This window comes from Tamandua tetradactyla, chromosome 7 (assembly GCF_023851605.1).
Source record: "Tamandua tetradactyla isolate mTamTet1 chromosome 7, mTamTet1.pri, whole genome shotgun sequence".
Taxonomy (NCBI): domain Eukaryota; kingdom Metazoa; phylum Chordata; class Mammalia; order Pilosa; family Myrmecophagidae; genus Tamandua; species Tamandua tetradactyla.
Genome location: NC_135333.1, coordinates 24,317,606 through 24,342,125, shown reverse-complemented (window position 1 = coordinate 24,342,125; position 24,520 = coordinate 24,317,606). Strand labels below are relative to the sequence as shown.

Sequence of the window (24,520 nt, the reverse complement as noted above, 5' to 3'; positions counted from 1 at the left end):
TGCAAATCTAGAGTACTTGTGACAGATGGCATATTTAAGGAATTATTTTTTAAAAAATCTTTATTATCCATTTTAAATGCAACAGGAGCCCTTTACCACCATAAGTTCTAAAGATGAGCACTGAGACGGCTCTGTTTGTGCAGTCACTGTACTTGTAGAATGGCAGGTAATAGGAAATGACTATTGTTTCATAATTCCTTTTCAGGCTGGCTTTTAAAATTGAGTTAAAATAAACAAAATAGGAAATTATATGATCTTCGTTAAGACTCCATTGGTGTGTCTGTGCTCCTGCTCCCCAAAGGGCCACTAACAGATGAATTTCTTGCATTGCTCAGAGTAAGCCTCTCTCGTCTTCCAAATGCTTCATTTACTAAAACATACAAAAAAAGTTAAGAAACTAGCAAATCAGGATATTAAATTAATGATATAAAGAGATTAAAATGTAGACAGGAGTAATGAGGCTCTCAACCCCCGGGTATAAATTTTATGAAAATACATTTGAATAACACTTTATAAATGGAAAACTAAGTAACCACCTCAGAAGCCCAAATTAACTTTCTGAATGAAGTTAATCAAGTTTTAAGATAGTCCAACTTATTTTTGTATTTAAACTCCTTTGCTGGTTCTTGATGTATCTAACATCTCTTGATAATAGACATTCCATTATACCAGTGATGACCCCATCCTTCCTTATTCCCCTTCTGACTGTTTCCTATTTTCTTTCACCTTCCTCTGTATCTAGAGCATAGACCATTCTAGATTTAGGACCCTTCAGATATATATAGATCAGAATAATCTAGAGGGAAATCTCATGATCTTTCTTCTGCCAGAGAAAGAGAATCCAGGAGGAAGCAGAGAGTGGACATATATCCTTCATGTGTGGAAGACATACCAGACTGCCTCAAATTAATAAATAAGCAGTCAGACTTCCCTGAAGGGAGGGTGGTGGCCCCTTTTGGAAAGTTGGGTTTTGTAGAAAATAGTTAAGAAAAGGCAGAGCTGTATTCACACTGGTAACTCAAGAGGAGAGGGCAGTTCTTTGAGACCAGGCTATATTTTCTTTCAGCTTTCCCATACTATCTTTCAATTTTAAGATTCAAATTTTTTCAAAGAGATAAGGACATTTTAGATGATCCACATTTAAAGTGTGAGGACAGTTTATTTATGAACACGAACATTTCCAAATTATATTTGATCCTATTTCCTAAGCAGACTATAACAGTGGATGGATACTGGATCTACCCTTGCTATCTGCCTACTGTATTCAAGGCACATATTTTGTGTTGGACCTTAGAGAATTCATTCAAGAAAAGTGGGAAAACTGGAGATTTTTTACCTGAAGAGACCGTGCTTATATCCCAGACCCGAAGCCCCTCTCTCTGTCCTCCAAAAGCATAAATAAATGGCAAGTCAGGGCAACATGAAGAACAGAAGAGAACTCCCTAGGGAGAAAAAAGCAGGAAGTCAGTGATGTCGCTCTTTCCAAGGAGCACTACCGTCCAGGTCCCTGCTCCTATCAAGAAGGACCTGCAGCTTGAACGGTGACTCAGAACCAACCCAGCAGTGTCCCTTTCGATCCAATGCAAAGGGACTCACCATCGAGGTGGAAGGACAGTACTACAGGACGAAGCAGGACAGATGTAGATTGCTGTGCCGTGAGGACGAGTGTGGGGGCTATGGCTACTCAGGTCTGATTCTGTCATTCTACCAGGATTCCTGCCATGAATTCCCCAAAACTTTGGTTCTCCTTTTCACACAATAATGATACCAGAGCTCACTATTAAATCATTTTTTAAATTTTAGGTCTTTACCTCACTCCCATTTTTATTTTTTTGGCATGGGCAGGCTCCGGGAATCGAACCCAGGTCTCTGGCACGGCAGGCGAGAATTCTGCCACTAAGCCACCGTTGCCTGCTCCCTTCCCCATTTTTATGACTAGATAATATAGAAAATATGAATGAGGAAGAATATAAAAATCACTCAGCAAGATAACCACTGCTCATGTTTTGGGATATAATCTTCTAGATTTAAATACACAAAAATTTTTGTAACCTGCCTGTCTGGACATATATATATAATCTTTAACAGCTGCACAGTGTCCTACTTTGTCTATAATCAATTTATATAACTTAATTCCTTAGTGTTAGACTGCCTAGAACAGGGCCTAACAATCTGTAAGTGCTCAATAAATATATGCTGAATGAATATATTCTGAGTATTTCCAAACTTGATGCTACCACACAGTAATCAATTTTAATGTAATCAGAGCCAGTTATGCACAGACATGGTGACAGATACACAAATAAATTAATCCTAATAGCTATAGTCCCCAAAAGTTCAAGGTTTGTTTCTGATATGGTTTTGATTTTAGAGTAAAAAATGCAGCCATTCCACTTGTGTTCTAGAAAATTCTCTCCATCCTTGGACTTAAGCAACTGTTAGTCACAGAGTCACTGATTTCCCCCATAACTGTCTCAAGTTATAAAACAAGACAAGAAACTCCCACAAAATTTGGCTAAGTTCAAAATTAACTTCAAAACATCCAGATTCTTTAATGCAATGATTCCTAGAGAAAGGTAACATGGGTCAAAAATGGAGTAAACAGACAATGAAGAAGCCTAGGGAAAACTTACCATTTTCATGTCCCTTGAGTGAACTAGACTTGGCCTATCTCCTAGTATGTCCCAAATCTTCACATATTTGTCTGCTGAAGCAGTAACAAGACAGCCCTTGATTTGACTGCTGAGATCAAGACCTATAAGGAAGATACGATTCATTCTCAGTCTCTCACCTTGAAATATTTATTTCATCGTAAGGTCATTCAAATGAAAGAAAAACTATTTTGGCTCACCAGAGATCTCATCATTGTGTGCATTAAGTGTAAAAACTGGCTTATCTGAACGTGCATCCAAATTATATACAAAGCCATCATCTGTACTGGCCTGGAAAGAGAAGATGGGCAAGATCACGCTGAATAACCGTGAAATTTCACACTGGGTAAAAATAGTATAACACATAGTGTGTATAAGTCAGCTGTATCCTGACTCGCCTGCAGAACTCATTAAAAATGAACACAGACATAAAAGAATTTAATTTTGGATATGCTGTATTTGAGTGAGTTCATTCTGCACATCTATTAGGCAGCTGATTATGAGAGTGAAGCAATAGTGAGCAGACTGGAATGGGGTTGGGGATGTGGAAGAAGAGAAGTAGGAGTTACATCCAAGTGGGTAAAGGGGATGAGCCCTGGGAGTACAGAATTAAAAGAGCAGTGGTTTGAGGATAGAGGTCCAGGGCAACCAGTTCCTGAAAGTACAGATTGAGGAAGAGCCCAGAGAAACAAGAATAAGAGAGGGAGGTGGGAATGAAGGAAATGGCAGGGAAGGAAACAGAGCTTCCCAAGAAAGGGGTGCTAAACCACGTCAATATTGCAGCAGAGATTCAATCAGATAAAGACGGAAAGACAGACTACACTGGGCTGTCACAATTTTAAGATACAGTGAGTGTCTGTTTGCAGACCGAAGCCAACAATCAGTACAGGAAAAAGGACCACGGACAGCGTACAGTCTTGAAGGCTAGACCGGGGATAGGACCAAAAACTGAAGAGGAAAGGGGTCCTAATCTTTGTTACTGGGGGGAAGGATATGAATGATTTTGATCACCTCCCATTTCCCTAAATATTCCTGATTTTAGTACTGAACAACTTAATAGCAAATAACCTCAGGAAATATGTGTGTTTAATTGCTGGGAGCCAAAGCACAATACATTTAAATACCCTGGATTAAGGCAGCTCTGCTGGGAACAGCACACACCCCTACCAAGGGTGCATATATTTGAGATGAAATGGTCTCAGAATTGTAACTTAGGAAAATTGTCCATGTATTTTTATGAAAGCTGTTTTTAAAAAACTCTTTCCTTCCTTTACAAAGCGATACACATTCAGTTTAGAACTATTAGGAAATATATGGATATATCACAATTTCTTTAAGCTTCTCTTCTGGATGAAATCTAGGATTTTGTTTCTCCTTGGATTGAAATGTCAGTGGAATCTTTGAGATGCTACATGGAAAAACTGCCACCCCTCAAACATTAAGGGTATTTATAGAAATACCTTATAAACCTTTTGCCTGTTAGGGAGATAGTGTTATTAAAAGGCTAGCATTTTCATCACTAGTGCTCCCTTTAAGTTCTAGGATTTAAATAAAAGAATATTTTCTTAGGTTGACATCCATAAAAAGCAAAACTAGATAAATATTTCAGAAAACTCACTGTAATAGAACAATCAAAAACAACAGTAAAATAAAACATGGCACACGTTGGAATGGTTGGAAATTAGCAAAATCATCAACACAGTCATCATTTTGTCCTCTTATTGAAGAAACCTAATTTTTAACCCCCTAAAGCACATTGTTAATATAAGACTCTACAATGGAATTAAAGAAAATAAGTTGCTAGTAACCTGGAAAAGCCAGACAGTAAACATGTAGAGTCTTACCAAAAAATGACACGGTGAAAAGTGATTCCAAGCCACCCTCTCGATCTGCCCACTGAATCGCCACATCCGATGGCTTTCATCTGGGCTTCGGCAATCATACAAGGCCACCGACCTAGACACATTCAGGCATGATCAGGGTTTTAGGAGTCCAAATCTCCTGGAAGTTTCAAATTTATTTGCAATGAAACTAAGACAATAAAACAATACTGTGAAGATTGAATTATTTAAAAGTAAAGCCGGTCCTAAGGTTTATAATAAAGTAGAAAAAAAAGTCTCACTAATTGGTGTACTCTGGTCTTGGGACTCTGGATGTCACAGTGGGCTTGACCTGCTGCAGGTTGAATGTTCTTTATTTCAAAGGCAATTCCTAATTTCCCCTTACCAGGTGGTGCTGAGAGCCAGATAACTGATGTCTCAGTCACTCTTACCCCCTAACAAGCTGAGGGAACTGAAAGACACACTTATGTAATTCTGCATGAATCACAACTAAAAAATTTCAATATTATCAATTGTCAAAAGGATAGGGAATCAAAATAAAGACTGTAAGTTGGTTTCTACTTCTTCTGGCCATCTCCCATCAGATTACATCTGTAAAAAAGGAACACAGTCATGACTCTCAAACCATTTGTGGTTGATTACTGCAGTGGCCCCACTTCTTCACCTCTCCCTACATCCATGCCCCTCTGCCTTGGTACTTGGGAGTCCTTCCCATGAAGGCAGAATACATTTCCCCACTCTATGTGGCATGTTCTGCCACAAGAATAAGGCAGAAGTGGACTGGTTGTGAGTCTAGACCCAGGAGGCCTTGGTATCTTTGCTTGTGTGTCTGACCTCACCCTGGGGGGACCACAGGTGGGTTAGCCTGCTGGTCCCAGCAGAAGGACTAGCACAAGGAGAATCAGGTCTCCCAGTCCAGACAAACTAAGATAAGCAGAGCCACCAGTCAAATCCAGCTGAGATCAGCTAAACTTCACAGAAGAAATAAATGTTTATTGTTTTAAGCCACTGAATTTTGAGATTTTTTTTTCAGAACAACAGCTAATTCACACATCCTCTAAAAATCCAAGTAGGATCTAGTTCTTATTTTATGTCAGAACCACATTCTCGTGCAGACTGAAAAGGAAAAACAAGTACTAAAAATTGAAACATGAGTAAGCCTCAGTAATATATTCTGCCTGAGCATCGGGTGATACTCTTTGAATTAGCTCAAGAGGATAAAGACAGAGCAGCCATGATTCCTGAAGTGCTTTCTTACTTATCATATGATCCAGAAATAAGAGTCTGTGCTTCAAATGGATGAAACTGCAGAGTCTGGACCTAAAGGGAGGAAAAATAAACAGATGTGTGTCTATTTGGTTTTGGTAAAATAACCTAATATTTGGCTAGATTTGGCAGTGTTTCCTAAATCCATCTCCTTAAAATTCATACTGCTTAAAGTACCACACTGCATAATCAAAAGGACAAACCATATTCCCAAATAAAAGATGGGACTTTCCAAACTGTGTGTGGCAGAATATTATGTCCCTCAAACACTGAAAAATATCCAGAAGAAGAAAATGGAGTGGTGGGGCTCAAAGGTCAGGCAACAGTCAAACACATCGGGGTAATTCCACATGTTCTGAAAGCTCCACAGTGTGCATCAGCATAAAATTCCTGAGGAGTTCTACAGTAGTGGGATTCACTGAATTCCTTAACCTCATCTAGTGACAGACCACCCTGTCCCTTTGGAGATGTCTCTATAAACGTATTATAGGACACTAACATTCCTCATCACTTCATCTTTCTGCACAGGTTTTACATCTCAAAGGGCGTGTGAAGGTCAATGAGATAATGTGTGAAAGCACTTTGTAAACCACAAAAAGCCATATATTGGGATTATTTTAGCTGGTATTTGTCCCAGATATTTAAAAATCCTTTCTATTCAGTAAATCACCATACCTTGTCTGTATGAACAGCGAGGCTAGCTGCTGGCTTGCCCAAAGACATATCCCACAGAATTACAGTGTTATCAGCTGATGCACTCGCCAGCACATTTCTGAGAAAGGGAAGAAACATCAGGTAATCTTTTAAAAACCAAGAGCCTTAAATATAAGAAATTAATTCCATTTATAATAGCATAATAATGAATAAAATACTTAGGAATAAATTCAACAAAGGAAATGCAAGACTTGTAAACCGAAATTACAAAAATTGTTGGAAGAAATTAAAGATCTAAGTAAGTGGAAACACATCCTATCCTATGTTCAGAGATTGGAAGTCTGAATATTGTTAAGATAGAAATACTACCATCTACAGATTGATCTACAAATTTACACAGTCAACCAATTCTATCAAAAATCCGATTTTTTTTTTTTTGCAGAAATTGACATGTTGGTCCTAAAATTCATATAGAAACAAATGAATATTTGGAAACAAGAGAACAAGAATGGCCAAAATAACCTTTAATCTTGGAATAGAAGAGCAATGTCGAAAAAAATCATACCTCCCAATTTCAAAACTTACTACGAAGCAACAGTCATCATGATAATACGGTATAGTACAGGATAGACAAACAGACGAATGGAATAGAACTGAGTTCAGAAATAAACTGTTACATTTATGGCCAACTGATTTTCAACAAAGGTACCAAAATAATTCAAATTCACTGGGGAAAGAATAGTTTTTTCAACAAATAGTGCTCAGTCAACTGGATACCCTCATGTAAAAGAATGAAGTCGGATCCCTACCTTATCTCACAACACACACCACAATAACAACTCAAAATAGATCATGGATCTAAATGCAGAACCTAAAATTACAAAACTCTTACAAGAAAACAGGTGTAAATCTTTGTGATCTTGGATAAGGCACTGGTTTTCCAAACATGCCACCAAAAACAAGCCACAAAACCCCCAAGACAGATTTCATTAACCCACAGAATGGGAGAAAATATTTGCAAACTGAATAACCAATAAGCGACCTGTATTTAGAACACTTACAATTCAACAATAAAAAGACATATAGGGTGGGCAACAGGATTCAGTGGCGAGAATTCTCCACTCCACCGGGTTTGCTTCCCGGCGCCTGCCCATGTTAAAAAAAAAAAAAAAAAAAAAAAAAGACATGTAACCCAGTTAAAAAATGGGACAAATGGTCTGAAAAGACATTTCTCCAAAGGTAAACAAATGGCCAAAAAGCACATGAAAAGAAGTTCAGTGTCCTTAGTCATTAGAGAAATACAAATCAAAATGACAACAGGACAGCACACTCACTAGGATGATTATAGTGAAGCAGACAGACATTAACAAGAGTTTGCAAGAACATGTAGAAACTGGAACCCTCATACATTGCTGGTGGGAATGTAAAATGTTGCAGCTGCTACCATATGACCTAGCAATTGCACTCCTAGATATATACCCAAGAGAAATGAAAAGATACCCACATAAAAACTCATACGTGAGTGTTCCTAGCAGCATTATTCATAATAGCTAACATGTAACAACAACCCAGATGTCCAAGGTCCCAAATGGTGAAAGAATACACAAGATGTGGTTTATAACATAATGAAATATTATTCACAATAAAAAGGCCAGACATACTGATATATACAACATGGATGAATCTTGAAAACATGCTAAGTGAAAGCCAGTCACAAATGACCACATAATGTATGATTCAATTCATATGAAATGTCCAGAATAGGCAAATTCATAGAAACAGAAAGCAGATTAGTGGAGTGAGGGGCTGAATGGGTGGGCTATGAGGAGTGACTGCTATAGGTATGGGATTTCTTTTCTTTTTCAGATGGTAAAAGTGTTCTGGAATTTTAGATGACACTGATGGTTACATAACTGTGGCTATGCAAAAATTCAAATGAATTGTACACTTGAAAAGGGTGAACTTTACGTTATGTGTGTTAGATTTCCATAAACTGTTATTTAGAAAGAAAAACATTAAATATTAGGAGGAAGAAGAATGATATGCCTCTGTCTTAAGATCAAAAGGTGATAATGTGGTTCTATAACAGAACACAGGCTTTAGAGTCCAGAAAAGATGAAATAGATTCTAACCCTGGCACTTATTACCTGAGACACATTCACTTGTGTTTCCTGCCAACAAGGATATGTTGTTTTAGATATTAAATTATTTCCATAAGGAAGTTACATCCAGTACACAAACTATTTTCAGTCTTATAACTTACTGTTTTAGTTAGTACATGCAGACTCTTAAGAAGATGAAGTTTATTCAGCTCATGCCAGCTTCCTTCTACTCAATGAATTTCAAAGATTCAACCACTAACTCTCACATACAGGCCATGATGTTTTAGGTCCTTGGCATTTCATGGGTTAAGTGCTAATTTAAATTCTCTAAAACTAATTTATACACAATGCCTAGCAAGAGCAGAAAGTTTAAATTTCACAGGACATTTTTACCCTAGTCATTGCAAAAACATCTGAGATCTCCTCCCAGCTCTAAAGTTCTAGTACTATGAAGCTTAAAAATAAACACAAATAAAAATTTTTCTGAATACTATACTCCCAAGAACACTACAATTAGCAGAGAACACACATCTCATTTCTGCAAGTATTTTACTAGAAACCAACACAATATCAGTGTTTATTCCTTATCAAAATCCCAAACTTTCTGTATCAGAATATGCAGAATTCTTACTGGGAAGCATTTTAAAGTACTCTAAACTATTCCAGTAAAGAACGGGGGAAGATGAGGAGAAAGGAGAACGCAGATGGAAAAAAGAAGGGCTAAGGAACAAAGAAATGTGTGGCACTGGAGTCAAAGAGAGGTGGGACAGATGGGGCAGGATAAGAATACAGCAATGATAAGTGTCTAAATGGAACTAGGGAATTGCAGCTGGAGGAAGGAATAGGAGAACCAGTTGGAATACTGACAGTGCCAGCAGAACTAACTTGAAGTTACTCAAAGTAACAGTTGCCATGTGGCATACAAGAATTCAGGAAGGATATGCAATTATGATGTAAGATTCATAAATAAAAGTGGGTTCCTAAAAGCACAGGACATCAATACTAGATCTCACTGGTCAGGACCAGGCCTAATTCAGATAAACAAAACCCTGAGAAATTCATAGTAGTAAGACTCAAACAACTGCTTATAGACTAGCAGCATGAGATTCACCTAGAGACGCTTAAAAATAAACAAACAAAAAAGGCAGTGCACTGTTCCAGTCTGGGAGTGTTGGAGTCCAGGAATCTGTACTTTAAAGGCTAACCCAGAAGATTCTGATTTGTGGCCAGGCTCGGGAACACTGACCTCAGATTTTCTCAGGTTCACTTCCCCAAATAGTGGTAACTCTGAAGAGGCCTGAACATACACAAGATGACAGGATATCCTTTTTTGAGCCAGCACTCTGGACTCCTCCTTAGAATGCTCAAAACTCCAAACTGCCTGGCATGACAGAGATGCTAAGAAAATGTGCCTTGTATAATCTATTTAGTACTCCACCTTAAGAAGAGTTGTACTCAATCTAGCACTTACTTTCCTTGCCGTAGGTAACCGCTACCTCAATCAACCTACACTAATAGGACAATGGCCTGTTTTGTAATTGTTCCTGAAGGCTAGGCATAAAGAAAATTTGAATGTGATGTTATGAAAACTGAATGGAGTGAGGAATATATCTTCTGGGGAGAAACACTACAACAATGCCAGCACCGCAGGACACACCGTTAGTTTCTAGTAGAGGAGGAGAGCAGGACATGCAGTCAGCAAATACGTAAAGAACACTCACTCAGTGAAGAGCTGGCAGGTACTGTGGGAGATGCCAAGACGGAGAGCAGAGCTCCTGCCCTCAACCAGCACACAGGGCAGGAAAGGCAAGAAAGACATGGGCACAAAGGCCTGCGATGCTGAGGTGAGAGACAGGTGAAGGCATGTGGGTCACAAAAGGTGCATTCTTGTATAATCCTCCCAGGGCATTTCTTTTTACCTGATCAGTTTGTTCCATGAAAGATCAAGAACAGCATCGGTGTGCCCTTCTGCTGAGAAACTCTGCAATGATTGTCTTTAATTATTTTTTGGATTACATTTTCTCCCATTATAAAATTGTTATGTTAATTTAAAAGGTTCTTTACAAATTAAGCTCATCATGTTGATTTTAAGCAAACTGGCTGGAAGAATTACAGAAACAACTTGTTTCCCTGTTACCTTAGATACACATGACAAATACTCTTTTCAGGTACTAGTAATACCCAATCAAGATGTTATAATTTTATAAGTATCAATTTTTTCTCTCCCTTCCCCCCAAGTCTAACAGTTTTAAAAGCTACAGGAGTTAACATGTGGATATTTAGAATTCAATATACTACAGGATAAATAGAAATAAAGGTTAAAAACTAAGGAATTAGTGTGAATAGCTACTATATATGAAGGAAAATTATAGCCTGAGAGTAATTTGTTTTGTTTAAGGAATAATAACATGACCATGGAAGTTTTGTGCAATCAGAAATCTATTTTTCCGTGGATATGCTTGTCAAACTAGAAACCACAGTAACTTCATAACTACCTATCCTAGCCCACCACTGATTAGGAAAAAGCATATTTCTGTTTTGTCCCCTAGTAAACTTATCTTCATTTGTATTACCTTCTTTCCTTTCTTTTTCTTCTTCTTTGACAACTTACTTCCAAGTGTGAAGACTGGCTCTAAGGAGTCTACGATATCAAGGTCCCACACTTCAATAACAGGGGTCATGTTTCCTACTGCAATATAATTTCCTACAGGAAGAAACAATGCATTTACGATCCAAAAAATAAAATACATTAGAAAGTTCTAATCGAATACACTACACTGTGGAACAGACTGAGTGATGGCTCAAAGCAACGCTTCTCAATTCATATCAATGACCTGAAGACTGTAAAAATGCAGATTCTATTTCAGGTGGTCTTGGGTAGGTCTCCAATTCTGCATCTCTAGCCAGCTTCCAGGTGATATCAATGCCCTTCTTTTGCTCCTTGGACTACAATTTAAGTAATGAGGGCCTAGTCTTCTGGCCCATTGTCCTCAGCTATATAATGACAATAAGAAAACATCCTTCCTTTTTAAGGGGCTATTGTGAAGATGAGGATCAAATAAGATAGTGTATATGAACATGCTTTTCAAACAAGGAGAAAGATGCTATTATTTATCAGTGTTTACCTTTAAGAAGTACCACCAGGGGCAACTATGTCATGCAGATGAAGCTAAAAGGACTAATGTGAGAACCCAATTATTTGGATTCTCCTAAAGCTTTGCATAACAAGCCTCTTCATTTTTATTTTATCTAATGTTTTTCAAAAGGGCTTTGTAACTTAATTCTGGCTAGTGATGCCAGTTATTTTATACCGGGTTTTTTGTTAAGACTTCAACAAAGTCCTGCAGCCAACCTGTTTTCAGGTCCTTTCAGGAACAGCTACCTCCTTAGCCTAAAGTCTGGAGATAGATAAGATCCAAAACAATTAAGTGATTGTTTGTGCTTTAAGAACTATACAACAGTAACTTCATAAAATACCAACAAAAATTCTGAAAACATTCCTATATGACAGAATATATAACTTATGTGTCTAGGAAAAATACACAGGAGTAGGAACCGCTGAGCAGTCTTAAATTCTCCAATTACCGGTAGAATCATCTGGGCTAGGATCAAAATTCAGCCATTCCACGGTCAGAGGATATGCAGACAAAAGTATATCGTGGTGTACATAAAAAGAGTCTTCTTCCTGATTATATACTGAAAAGATTAAAAAAAGGGCTTTATTGTATCAGAATACGAGCCACCAGAAATCTCATCTCATTCAAAAGAATACTCTCTCTAGTCATCTGACAGGAGCCACAATGTTTAATGGGAGTCCCATTTGATGACATTAAAAGGCGATGCCAAAATGAATAAAGTATTTGCAAAGTCCCCCTGGGAGAAGAGGGAGAAAGGAGAAAATATTTAACTTCCCCATTTGGAAAATTTCTAATACTCTCGCAAGCAGTGGGGACAACCAAATCAATAGGCCTAGGCCACAATCTTGAGGCTCACTCCTATGAAACTTATTCCTGCAAAGGATAGGCTAAGCGAACTTAAAATTAGGCCTAAGAGTCACCCCCAGAGAACCTCTTTTGTTGCTCAGATGTAGCCTCTCTAAGCCAACTCAGCATGTGAACTCACTGCCCTCCCTCTTACGTGGGTCATGACTCCCAGGGGTGTAAATCTCCCTGGCAAGGTTTGGGATAAGCCAGGACCCGGCATCAAGAGATTGAGAAAGCCTTCTTGATCAAAAGGGGGAAGAGAGAAATGAGACAAAATATTTAAGTCTCAGTGGCTGAGAGTCAAGAGGTTATCCTGGAGGTTATTCTTATACATTATATAGTTATTCCCTTTTTAGTTTACAGTGTATTGGAGTGGCTGGAGGGAAGTACCTGAAACTGTAGAGCTGTGTTCCAGTAGTCTTGTTTCTTGAAGATGATTGTATAATGATATAGCTTTTGCAATATGACTGTGATTGTGAGAGCCTTGTACCTGATGCTCCTTTTGTCTAGGGTGTGGACAGATGAGTAAAAAATATGGATAAAAAATAATCAAATAATAGGGGAACAAAGGCTAAAATAAATTGGGTGTATGGAAATGCTAGTGGTCGATGAGGGAGAGGGGTGGGGGTATGGTATATATGAGTTTTTTCTTTTTCTGGATTGATGCAAATGTTTGATTATGGTGATAAATTAACAACTATGTGATGATATTGTGAGCCATTGATTGTGCACTATGTATAGAAAGTATACATGTGAAGCTTTCTCAAAAAAAGAAAAGGCGATGCCAAATTCATTACTGCTAGGCAAAATGTCTAATATATTCCCTTACCAGGCATACCCCAAAGGGGATCATGAACACTGAAAGAAAACTGATACCTGCCTGAATACTCCATTTGTGTGCTCACTGGCTAAACGATCCTGTCTTCTAGTTCACTCATTAGAGACACCAAACTCTCATAAGGTCTCCATAAAGAGTAGCAAGGAATAAGTTGTTTTATTATTATTTTATCTTTTAAAGGTCTAGCTGGTTGTAAGAAGAACCAGCTAGTTTGTTCAAGAAGAGCAAGTCAAACAGCACTGGAGAAAATCATATTTGGAAATCTAATGCTTGTCAAAACTTACTCTTAATTTGGGGGGGGAGGGGGGAGGGCCTGGGAATTGAACCCAGGTCTCCTGCATGGCAGGCAAGCATTCTAACACTGAACCATCTGTGCACCCACTCTTACTATTTTTAAGAGTTTATGAAGCCCTAAACTGTAAACAAAGCTCCTGAAGGCCCCTTTTGTAATACGGCAACTAACTGAATTAGGGCTTTATCCTTCCCAGTTAAGGAGCAAAAATATCATTAAAATCAATGACTAAGAGGTCTCTTAACTACACTGACAAAACAGAGCTCAAGTAATCAGAATTCCACCCCTTCCCCATATGCTTTTTAATAAGAAAGAAGCAAATACTAAGATAAGGATTTTTTTCTTAACTCCTCAGAGCTCTGTGTCAAGAATAGATCCTGAGATCAGCAAAGTCTGTAAAATGTTCTACCACATCATTCTGCGATGAGAATGGACGTTCAGAATGATTAGCCAGTGGTCCGGCAAAAACCTCAACCATGTTCAATGGACTCAGCTTAAATTTTCAATAAAAATGATGATATTTAAAACATAACCTCCTTTCAACCATGTCAGATTAGCAAACAGATTAGCTTTAGAATGTAATTCTGAAGCTCTTCTTGGATACAGATAGGCTGTACACAGAGATTACCGCTAAATCCAACTAATAAAGTATATCTACAATGATATAACTTAGGAGAAAGTGAAATTACAATTGCTTTATATTCATTCTCAACTCTTCTTTGATCCTCACTAAATTCAAAGAATTGACTATGATAAATTCTCACATGAGAATGTATAAAAATCAATGATGACAAAAATATCTGTAATAGATTTCAATATTTTGAAATTAGAACTAGCTTTTTAAAAAATTAATACACTTTTCATTTGAAATATATAAAAAGTTCAAAGACATAAAGAGAAACAGAGAATAACTTCACACTGAAGTACCTGCTATTTAAAGCCTTTCTGAGCAGCATTTTATAACTAGATCTTAGTGGGCCATGGGATAAAAATGACTTAGTGACAGTCTTCCCTGGGGCAGCCTTAAAGTTTCCGAAGACTTCAGAAATACAAGTTAAAAAATGGAATCAGCAATGGATCTAGAAGATGTCAATAAACATTAAACCCAAAGGTTTTAATTTTCAAACCCTGCAATGATGTTTCCCATGAAAAAAGGCCTTATCAGGTCTATAATCTCTTTAAATCTTCAAAACTTCAAGACAGATGAACAGAAGACCACTAGGGGAGAGTATCTGGACAAGGATGGACTTGTCTGAGGATAACATCACAGAGGAAGGGGCAAGAGAAACAAAAGGGAAATGTGGAGGCAGAGTATTCCAGACAACTTGAAAGTCAATATTCAGTATATAAAAAAAATGAAAAAAATATATAAAAGCTATATGATAATAATACATTAAAAGTACCAAAGCCAGGTAAATCAATCAATTAATGTTTGTTGAATCAGTAAATACCAACATCAAAAATTAAAATCAATGCCTATTTCAGATTACTGCAAAGCATTAACCTCTGGCTCTGGTTCAAAACTTCCCTGAAATGGGAATGGTATCAAGATGTCTTAGTTCCAAAAGAAAAATGTGGGACTCTAGGTTGGATTACTATGAAGAAAACACGTTTTGCAAAGGGCTTTTACTTTTAAGGGAAAACATCTGAAATAACTATCATAAAAAGGATAAAAAACTATAAATGCATTGTATACCTATGTTATATATAGTATAACCTTAATCACATAAAGAAAAAGCGGCTAGAAAAAGACTAGGAGTAAAAAGCTAGGAAGGCAAATTACTACTATCTCAGAGTAATGGATTTTAAAGTTTTATTGCATGCTTATAGTTTTAGATTTTCTACAGTAGGGGAAAAAAAGGAAAAACTGGCAAAAAATGATTAATTAAAACCCCCTCATCAGAACCTTCCGAGAGACTTTTTTCTATAAAAAAAAGGTCAGGGACACAGATTACACATGCCCAGGCACATTAACCAGGAAATGCATAGACTTTACCCATGTAACCAACTTTTAGAAGGGATACAACACAACCTGCTGCCTAAAAGTTCATAACAGCAACGGGGGAATTATTTCACTTACCATGCACTTCTAAATTGCACTGGTCCTGTTCAGCTCTGCCACAAACTATGAGATTGTCACTAGGTTTAATCAAAAAATCGTCACGTTCATACTGCTCCTAAGTGAAGAGAAAAATGTCTTTGGCTAGAAGCAAATAAGTTAGATATCCTGCAAGCTTTTGCAAACACTGAAAAGCATAATTGGAAAAGCCATGTTAATATTTACCGTATCTTTGAGGGTAACGTAAGGATCCTGATCGTTACTCCCATAGACTGTAAGACCCAGGAGAGATTCACCAAGAGTCTCGGCATCTAAGATAAATGTTTGTAAAGGGAAATGAATACATCAGTCATTCTGGAAAAAACAACAACAACAACAACACTTTTTTCCCCTAAAATATCCTATGTTTAAACCTGGATCCAACCATTTTTTTTTCTGCATGGGCAGGTCCCGGGAATCGAACCCAGGTCTCCGGCGTGGCAGGGGAGAATTCTGCCACTGAGCCACCATTGCACTGCCCTCAACCATTTATTTTATACCTAACTCCGAATCATCCAAAGGTAGGAAAAGGAAATATGAAACATGATAACAAAAAGGAATTTAAATGGCATTTATATTTGAAATTGAAATGCCTATCTGATATTCTTGGAATTCACAACTTTTCTAATGAAAAAATTCAATCAAACCCTGAAATCCCTTCTTAAAATATTAGAACTCTGCTCAATTTTCTAGCTTACTCTTTGTAATCATTATTAGAAAGTGCTACAGAAGGGTGGCCTTGAGGATGTGGAACTAAACCAACACTGAAACATAGAAATTACAACAAAATGAATAAGGGTAGCCTGATCAAATAAAATGGAGAAATGATGGGTTTTACAAAGTCAAAACGTTTCCTCATTGCAAGACTTCTCAACACTGCTAATATGCTAATGTTCCCTGTGACTCTGAGAAAGAGGTTATTGTATGCTTTTTTCACTGAGGTTATTTGAAAATAGAAGTTTTCTTTTGATGGCACATCTATCAGGATAACATAGAAGAAACCCAGAGCTACAAAATTCAGGAAAAATAAGATGCAATTAATTTTTAGAGGAAGCAACTTTAAGAAGGTAGAGGGGTCAAAAGATCTGACAGGCTAAGCAGAGAAGAAAATTTCTATTGGATGAAAAAGGCAGTGCTGATAATCAGCTGTTTCTGAATGCCATCTTTCCAGGCTAGATTGGTTGGTCTTTTGTCTGTATTCCCACCGCACTCTAATCTAGCAGGAAGGTAGTAAAGTTAACGGCCTGCAACCCAAAGGTCAATGAAAAAATAACCACCTGCTGCTGGACCACATCTAGTGAAGTACGTGAAAGGAACGAAGACTTAGAGTCACGGAGTGCTCAAATCTCAGCTCCATCATTCAAAAGCTGCGTGGCACTGGCCAAGTTATTTCACCTTTCTAAGCCTCAGTTTTCTCTTTTGTAAAATGGAAGTAATAATTCCTCTCAGTATTTCAGATAAAGAAAAATGAAGGTGGCAGTAGTGCCTAAGATGGATGGACAGGAGATGAGAGAAAGGATGAACTTCAAAATGGAAAAATGGATAAATGACAAGTCAGAGAGAGATGGAATGAAGATATGAGGATTACTTCTTGCCTGGAAGAAAACCAGGACATCAGTGCTATACAGAGGAAATCTAGGGGTACCAATTCGGGGAGTTAAGTTAGTGTACCTATGAAGATTATAGAAAATACTCAGCTACCTCTGATGCTAGCTAGCTCTGCAATCTCTTCTCTGATTCCTCCTCCCCACTTACAGTACCCTCATCTGGGCCCTCATTGCTTCTGACCTGATTTATTTTAAGTCTCCTGCTCCTCCCGGGAGAGGTTCACCTTATTTCCTAACATTCTGTTCTGCAACCTAAGTTAACTTCATAAAAATTCATATCCAACAATCACATGTCCCTGTTCAAAACCTTAAGTGATTTTTAGAGAACACAGATTCTAAAGCCTGGCAGTCAAAGCTCACTGGGTCCCAAGCCCTTTCATACTTTTCTCCAACCCCCTGCCCCCCATTCATCTTCCTTGTATTTCATTTACACAAATAAACTTGCTGAGTATTTTTCTCACTTTGGGTCGTCGACCAAGCTGTTCCTTCTCCCCATGATATACATTAGGTCAAGCTCAACATTAGATTGGCACCAAAAGGCTTTCTATAGTTTTGCCTCATTCCATCTGGCTCAATTCAGCCTCCTCAGTATTGTCGACAATGCGGAAATGGGCCCCATTTGAGGCATCCAGGCCAAATTTGTTTATTTTCATCTTGGCCATCTTTGCAAATTGATTCCATGTCCACCCAGAACCTACTTCCTCCCTGTGCATCCATTATTTATTGATTTTCCCATGTCCACTGTAGGCTATATCTCTATGACTTATTCTTCAAACATTCCAGCAACACCGCTTGCTCTCTCAGATGAACCACAGTGCTTACACCACCAACCATGTGCCTGACTGAACCCCCCCCTCCACGGCCCCAATTTTGTATTATGGAAATTTTCAAACATGCACAAAGGTAGTGAGCATATAATGAACTTTCCATTACCTAGTCTTGACAAGTAAGGTGTCCTCAATCTTGTTTTTTCTACCCTCCTTTGTCTTCCACCCCTTTGGGGTTACAAGCAAATCCCAGATGGCATATTTTACTCACAAACACTTCAGCCTACACATTTTTGGTGCACGATTATAATTAAATGCTATATGATTGTCTTATGTACTATCTTGAATATACTTAGTCCCCCAAACAAAAATTTAGCAGAACACTGGATATTTAATAAAATAGGCAGCTTTAAGTTGTGTTAGTGTTTCCTCCAGAAATCCAAGTTCTTAAGAAAAGAAAATAAACAGAGCATCCTCTAACTCTCTCAAGTATCACTTAGCATAAAGCTTGTGCACATCACTGTATTCCCTTCCCACTCACTGAAAACCACCTGGTGGAGTATTCAAGCAGAGGAACTTAAAACCTTATGGGAAAAAAACAAAAACAAAAACAAAAACTTTATGGGGAAAAAAGAATTTGACCTTTAAAAAAGCCCTACAATATTAAAGCAAAGAAAGACTCCTTTAGATAAAAACAGTATCTCCTTTGCTATTTTTAATATTTTAAGTTACAAAATGAATGTCCTATTTATATTTACCATCACTTGGCTCACTAGAAATCCTTCAAGATCTTCTTCTCTTTAAATCAATGAGATTGTTGTAATTTTGTTTCATTGCAAATAACATGCACTGAGTTAATTTTTTGTGTGTCAAAACTGTAATTTTCTGACTGTATAACTTGGGGTTGCTGATTCTAGCTATGAGTTTCACCAGGTTCTAGAAAAGCAAAGTAACCGAAATAAACTGTATAACTTACTTGACATGCCAAAGGTGACTGCCTTTTTCTCAAGCCCACAAATTAGGGGTTTGTTCTTCTTAGGGCAGGACACACCAGAAGGCTGTGTGAACTCAGCCCTTCTAACCTATACTTGTCCTATCCCTCAAAGAGCAACATAGTTCTATTTACATTTAAATAGTTTCATTTTTTCTCTCCCAAGGCTTCCTGCCCAAACCTCTCCTCATCTGCCACCTGCTTTATCACTATCTTTCCACCTGTGGTTCTCTCTTTTTCTACTTCTCTCCAACAGCCATGTCTCAAAATGTGCATATTCTAGGAAAAAAAATGATTGCAACAGAAGAAAAGTTATAAAGAAATAAACCCAAAACCACCACAACTGCATACAAGAACAACTTGGATGTGGGTTAGAGATTATCATCCTTGATGCATGAAATAAGATATTACAATACTAATTTTTTTAGATCTTAAACTAGTGGATTAGAGTTTATTTTTTGAACTAATTTAGGAAACATGCTCTCTGGCCAAGCCTTGGACCAGATTATTTGACTGATGTAGCAGACAACAAAATCTCTGAATAAAGCTTTTAGTACAACAAACATGATCTACTAAAAACCAGCAGAAATGAATAGATTCTAACCTGGGTCATCATCCTCATCATATTTGTCCAGGTTGTACTCGGCCAGCTCATCATCATCCAGCGTCCTGTCATCCCCAGGGTCGCCATCCTCCAGGGGCTCCCTTGGTCGAGCCTGGGTACGTGCACTCTGCATACCGCCTTCTGAAGGGCTGCCTGTCTCCTCTTCATCACTGCCACCTTCTTCTCTATAAGAATTAAAAAAAGAAGATTCCAAACAGAGTTGAGAGGTTTTCCTGGAGGTTATTCTTATGCATTAAGTAGATATCACCTTGTTGTTCAAGATGTAGTGGAGAGGCTGGAGGGAACTGCCTGAAAATGTAGAGCTGTGTTCCAGTAGCCATGTTTCTTGATGCTGACTTAACAATGATATAGCTTTCACAATGAGACTCTGTGAATGTGAAAACCTTGTGTCTGATGCTCCTTTTAGCTCCTATATCAACAGAAGAGTAGAACATATGGAATAAAAATAAATAACAGGGGGAACAAATGTTAAAATAAATTTAGTTTGAAATGCTAGTGGTAAATGAAAGTGAGGGGTAAGGGGTATGGTATGTATAATCTTTTTTTTCTCTGTTATCGTTTTATTTCTTTTTCTATTGTCATTTTATTTCTTTTTCTAAATTGATGCAAATGTTCTAAGAAATGATGAATATGCAACTATGTGATGATATTAAGAATTACTGATTGTATATGTAGAATGGAATGATATCTTAATGTTTTGTTAATTTTTTTAATTAATAAAAAAAGTTAAAAAAAAAAAAAAGAAATCACCCCATGGCAACATTCAATAATAAGATCACCATTATTTGAAATATATATTTGATCTGGATTATGCCGAAGATACCAACATCCCCAAACTTACTGTAATTTTTCCTTTGCTTCAGCAATGAGACGTTTTACTTCTTCTTTACTGAGCTCTACCTATAAGAGAGCAAACATGCATATGACTACAATATATTTAAGGAAATCATTAGAAAGCTTTGAATTAAAAAGAAGTTTGCAAATAAATGTAAAATATAACCTCAAGGGATATAAGACTCAATTATCAATTAAGGCTCTCTAGATTTAATCTAAATGGAGTGTTTACAATCAAGATCTGTACCACTGGCAACTGATAAAAAATCAATACTGCCCCTCCACCCTCATTCTAACCTACCTTTCTCCAGTCTTTAAAAAAGACTAGCTTCTCTGCTGATTGCACACCATGTATGGACTGTATGTGTGTGAAGATTCGTCAATTAAAAAAAAGAAAAAGAAAAATACTGGTTGCAATGATAATTCATCCGGTTTTCTTCTAAGTACTCTCTGACTCCTTCTTAGTCACTTCTTCCCATTTTCCCTGAGGGCACTACTAAACAAGCCTCCCTTGCTTTGGTCCTCTGCTCTTTTCCCTATAATCACTGCCAAGTATTCACTGATCAGGCACTCACTTCCTTGCAAAGCTCATTCATTCTGGAGGCTAAAACTACCACCTCTGAATTGGTTACTACAAACATTTCCCTCTCTAGTCCTATCTACACCTCAGGTCCATTTCTACAACGACCTGTGAGATTCTCCACTTGCACATCCTGTTATCATCCTAAGATTAACCGGTTCAAAATTTAAGTCACTTTCTTTACCTCAAAACCAGCATTCCCTCACCTAACCAATGTTTTAGTTCCTTTTAAAACAACCCTGTTGTTATGAAATTGTAATCTCCTTGAAGACAGAAACTGACCTCTCTTGTCATTTTATTCATAAGCACACAGTGCAGAGCCTGGCTCATGGTGGTGATGCTTAATGACTGATGGTAAATGAATCAATCAACCACCCAGTTTCTAATAAAATGCCTCTAATAACACGAAAATCCTTTCGAGGGATGACATCCCATTGCTACACAACTCCAGAAATTAAACGTTATTTCTTGAGTCTAATTAAAAGGGATTTACTTTTCTAGTTTCTTTTATTAGTCCTAGTTTTCCTCTCTGGAATCTCACAGAATAAGTCCAATCACTTCTTCCTATAAACTCTTCAAGCAGTGGTTCCCAAACTTCTCTGCAAATAAGTATCACCTGGGGATCTTTTAAAAGCCCCAGACCAAGCAAATCACAACATCTGGGGGTAGGACAGAGGCAGCAGTAATTTTTGAAGTTTATCAAGTGGTTCCAATGTGCAGGCACATTTGGGAATCACTGTTTTCAAGAATTCACAGGCTATATTATCCTACAACTTTTGCCTCAACAACTTTTAATGAAAATATGTTCTGTCTCTACTCTATAAATATACACAGTGCCTACTGTGAACCAAATACTGCAGAAACAGTGGCGAGTAAGACACAGTCTGCATCCTGATGGAATTTACATCTGTTGGGGTCAAACCAGTCCCTCACTCCTCCCTCATCCAAGTCACTCACATTCAAATTACCTTCCCTATCACTTCTATCATCACTGGCCCAGTCAATGATATATGTACATGTCAATGCCACAAAGGCAGGGACTTTTTCGATTTTGTTCATGCAGTATCCCTGGACCTTTAACAACACCTGGCATGAAAAGATATGCGTTGAACGAAGAACTTAAGTAACTGTCACCTCTGCTACACACTCCATCGCCAATTCCTGCAGATTTTTCCTTCACAATGTGTCACATTTACCTGCCATCCCCACTACCACCTTCAACATCTCACTTGGATTCCTGTAAGAAATTCCTAATGCAACGCCTGGCCTCACAACCATATAGTTTCCACACCAGTTTTCCTACACTACAGCTTTCTTCCTGTTTACTCCACCGAACACATCGAGTGGAAAGTCTTCCTTCTGAGGCTGAAAATGCACTGGGTGGTGAGTAGAGAAGCACGGTCTTGTCAAGCAGGCTTTTGGGGGGAGCTCCTTTCAGCCCGTGAGATTCACCTGTGTAAACTGGAGGTGGGGCTGGGGCTAGGGGTCTGGTGAGAAAGTGTGTCCCTTGGCTCTAGGCCTGGAAGTCCCAGACCATCGGAGCCGAAACAGACCCAAACCGGCCTCACCCCGGCCAGCCACACTGGTAAGGAAAAGAGCCCCCGAATCCTGGTCCAAATTCTCCAGGTGGGGTTGACGGGGAATGCCGTAAAGAGGCAGCGTCCCCCATCTCCAAGTGACCTAGGCTCACCTTATCTGGAGTCTCTTTGGTCACGCCGCAGCGGACCCAGGCCACGCATGTCACCTGGCGGCTGCGGTTCATCGTACCCGGCCCAAGGATGCTTCACACGAGGGACCCAGCCACAGCAGGACCGACCCCACAGCCGCACTCTGCCCAGCACGCTACGGGTCGCGCAAGGGGCAGAGCGCAGGCGCAGACGGCTGCCTGGAGCGTCGGCGCCCACCTCTGACGTATTTCGAAGGCGCCGAAAGGGAAAGTAGCGAGGAAAGGGTTGGAAGCGGAAGTCCGGAACGAAGCGCTCTAGTGGATCGACACCTGTGTCCCGTGGGGGAACCGGCTTTTCAGATGTGTCCTGTTTGCGACAGAGCCTGTGAGCTTCCTGAGGGCAAATAAAGTATTTGGAACTATCGGGGTTTGTCAGAGGTCAGGTTCCACCAATTTTTATTTAACCCGTAGTCTCATAGTGTTCAAGCTGACAAAATGATAGTGGTTTGTGGTTTTCTTGTTTTTTTTTTTTAAAGCTTTCTTCAAAATGAGCCAGTGATTTCAAAGAGATACTTCTGCCTTATATCAATGTGGTTATCTTTAAACCCTGTGTGGGACGTCTAAATGCTCATTTTACATATGGGAAAGCAGTTATCTTTTCCAAGGTCATACGGCTAGTAAGTAGAAGGCAGACTCACCAAGAACGAGGCGAGAATGAAGGAATTCAGGCAAAGATTTTATTTCAGGAAGAAGCAGAACCACCGGAGGCAGTGCTTAGAGGGAACAACTGCTGCGGGAGCTGCCAGGGATAGGGTTTTTAAGGCTTGAGTGCGGGGAGTTGGCACGAAAGAAAACTTGGTGGGGCGGGCTAGCAGTAAGTTTTTATTCTATGTGACGTTGTATATAGGACAGGCTGGCCGTTTGTGGTCAAGAGAGGGTGGACCTAGAACTATAGGCTTCACTCTGCTTAATGATGCTGTCTCGGGAAGTGGGGTAGGTTTTTTCTGTCCTCCAGGCCTAACAGTAGATAGTGTATTTAGAATCTGAACCCAGGCATTGTGACTCTAGATCCTCTTCTATTACCCATTATGTCATGCTTCTCAGCTAAGGTTGAACAATGTTAGTGGCTGGAGGTATATGAGGAAGAATAGTCTTAACCAGGAGCCCAGAAAGGTCTAGAGTCGTCTCTATTTTTGGCTGTGTGACCATGTCCAGGACATTTGCCTTCTCTCAGCCTTTTTGATATATATGCCTCTCCCACCTTTGAGACAGGCAGGCACAAGGAAGAACAGGACAGTGGCTCTTATGGAGGAGAAGTGGGGACAAAGATAAAAGTGGTAACATACGGCCTTCCCCGGTTGCATTGTCAAAAGTGGACTGTACATCTCTGGGATCAAGAACGTATTTTTGCAACAAATTTGTCCTTATACACAATATTTAACTTGGTCCTCACAATGGTGAAACCTGATCAATAATTGCCTTTGTTTTAAGGAGGGGGATTTCAGAGTCACCAAAGTCAAGTGCCTTACTACCCTGAGATCACGCAATAAGGGACTGAACAAGCTACAATTAGATGCCACCAACTCTCCACACTCAGTGTAATGCCCTTGGTATTCTACCTGGCTAAGAAGGAATCTTCTCATGTATGTGTTCAGAAGTCCTTTTCCTGTGCTCTGTTTCTCTGAACAGATTCTTCCATGCTTTCTTTTTGTGGCCTGGCAGATT

General features: G+C 38.8%; 1 protein-coding gene and 1 long non-coding RNA gene across 4 annotated transcripts in view; one reads left to right on the top strand and one right to left on the bottom strand.

The window, feature by feature from the left end:
• Positions 1 to 42: 42 nt before the first annotated feature.
• On the bottom strand, positions 43 to 23,006 carry PWP1 (PWP1 homolog, endonuclein). Its single transcript, XM_077168630.1, has 15 exons — positions 22,820 to 23,006; positions 20,557 to 20,615; positions 19,695 to 19,879; positions 15,912 to 15,997; positions 15,708 to 15,804; positions 12,100 to 12,210; positions 11,088 to 11,218; positions 10,434 to 10,495; positions 6,434 to 6,530; positions 5,751 to 5,812; positions 4,496 to 4,607; positions 2,852 to 2,942; positions 2,634 to 2,755; positions 1,337 to 1,442; positions 43 to 370 (listed from the first exon to the last, which is right to left on the bottom strand). The coding sequence occupies exons 1-15, from the start codon at positions 22,889 to 22,891 to the stop codon at positions 261 to 263; spliced, it is 1,503 nt and encodes a 500-aa protein (XP_077024745.1). The 5' UTR covers positions 22,892 to 23,006; the 3' UTR covers positions 43 to 260.
• LOC143690890 (uncharacterized) overlaps positions 22,853 to 24,520 on the top strand; it is a 51,444-nt gene continuing 49,776 nt past the window's right edge. For 2 of the 3 annotated variants that reach the window (XR_013179248.1, XR_013179249.1), the window contains exon 1: positions 22,853 to 23,233. This is a non-coding gene — a long non-coding RNA (uncharacterized LOC143690890). The remainder of the gene's footprint in view (positions 23,234 to 24,520) is intronic. The other variant, XR_013179247.1, reaches the window with a different exon arrangement.

Bases quoted from the DNA above. Each gene is read 5' to 3' on its own strand.
- PWP1 (XM_077168630.1), bottom strand. From the start codon at position 22,891: ATGAACCGCAGCCGCCAGGTGACATGCGTGGCCTGGGTCCGCTGCGGC. The intron at 10,496-11,087 runs GTAATACAAATG...CAATCATTGCAG, and splicing joins AGAAAAAGAAAGGAAAGAAG to AGTTTCTCAGCAGAAGGGCA. The intron at 5,813-6,433 runs GTATGGTGATTT...TCCTCCCTTTAG, and splicing joins TCGCTGTTCATACAGACAAG to GTCCAGACTCTGCAGTTTCA.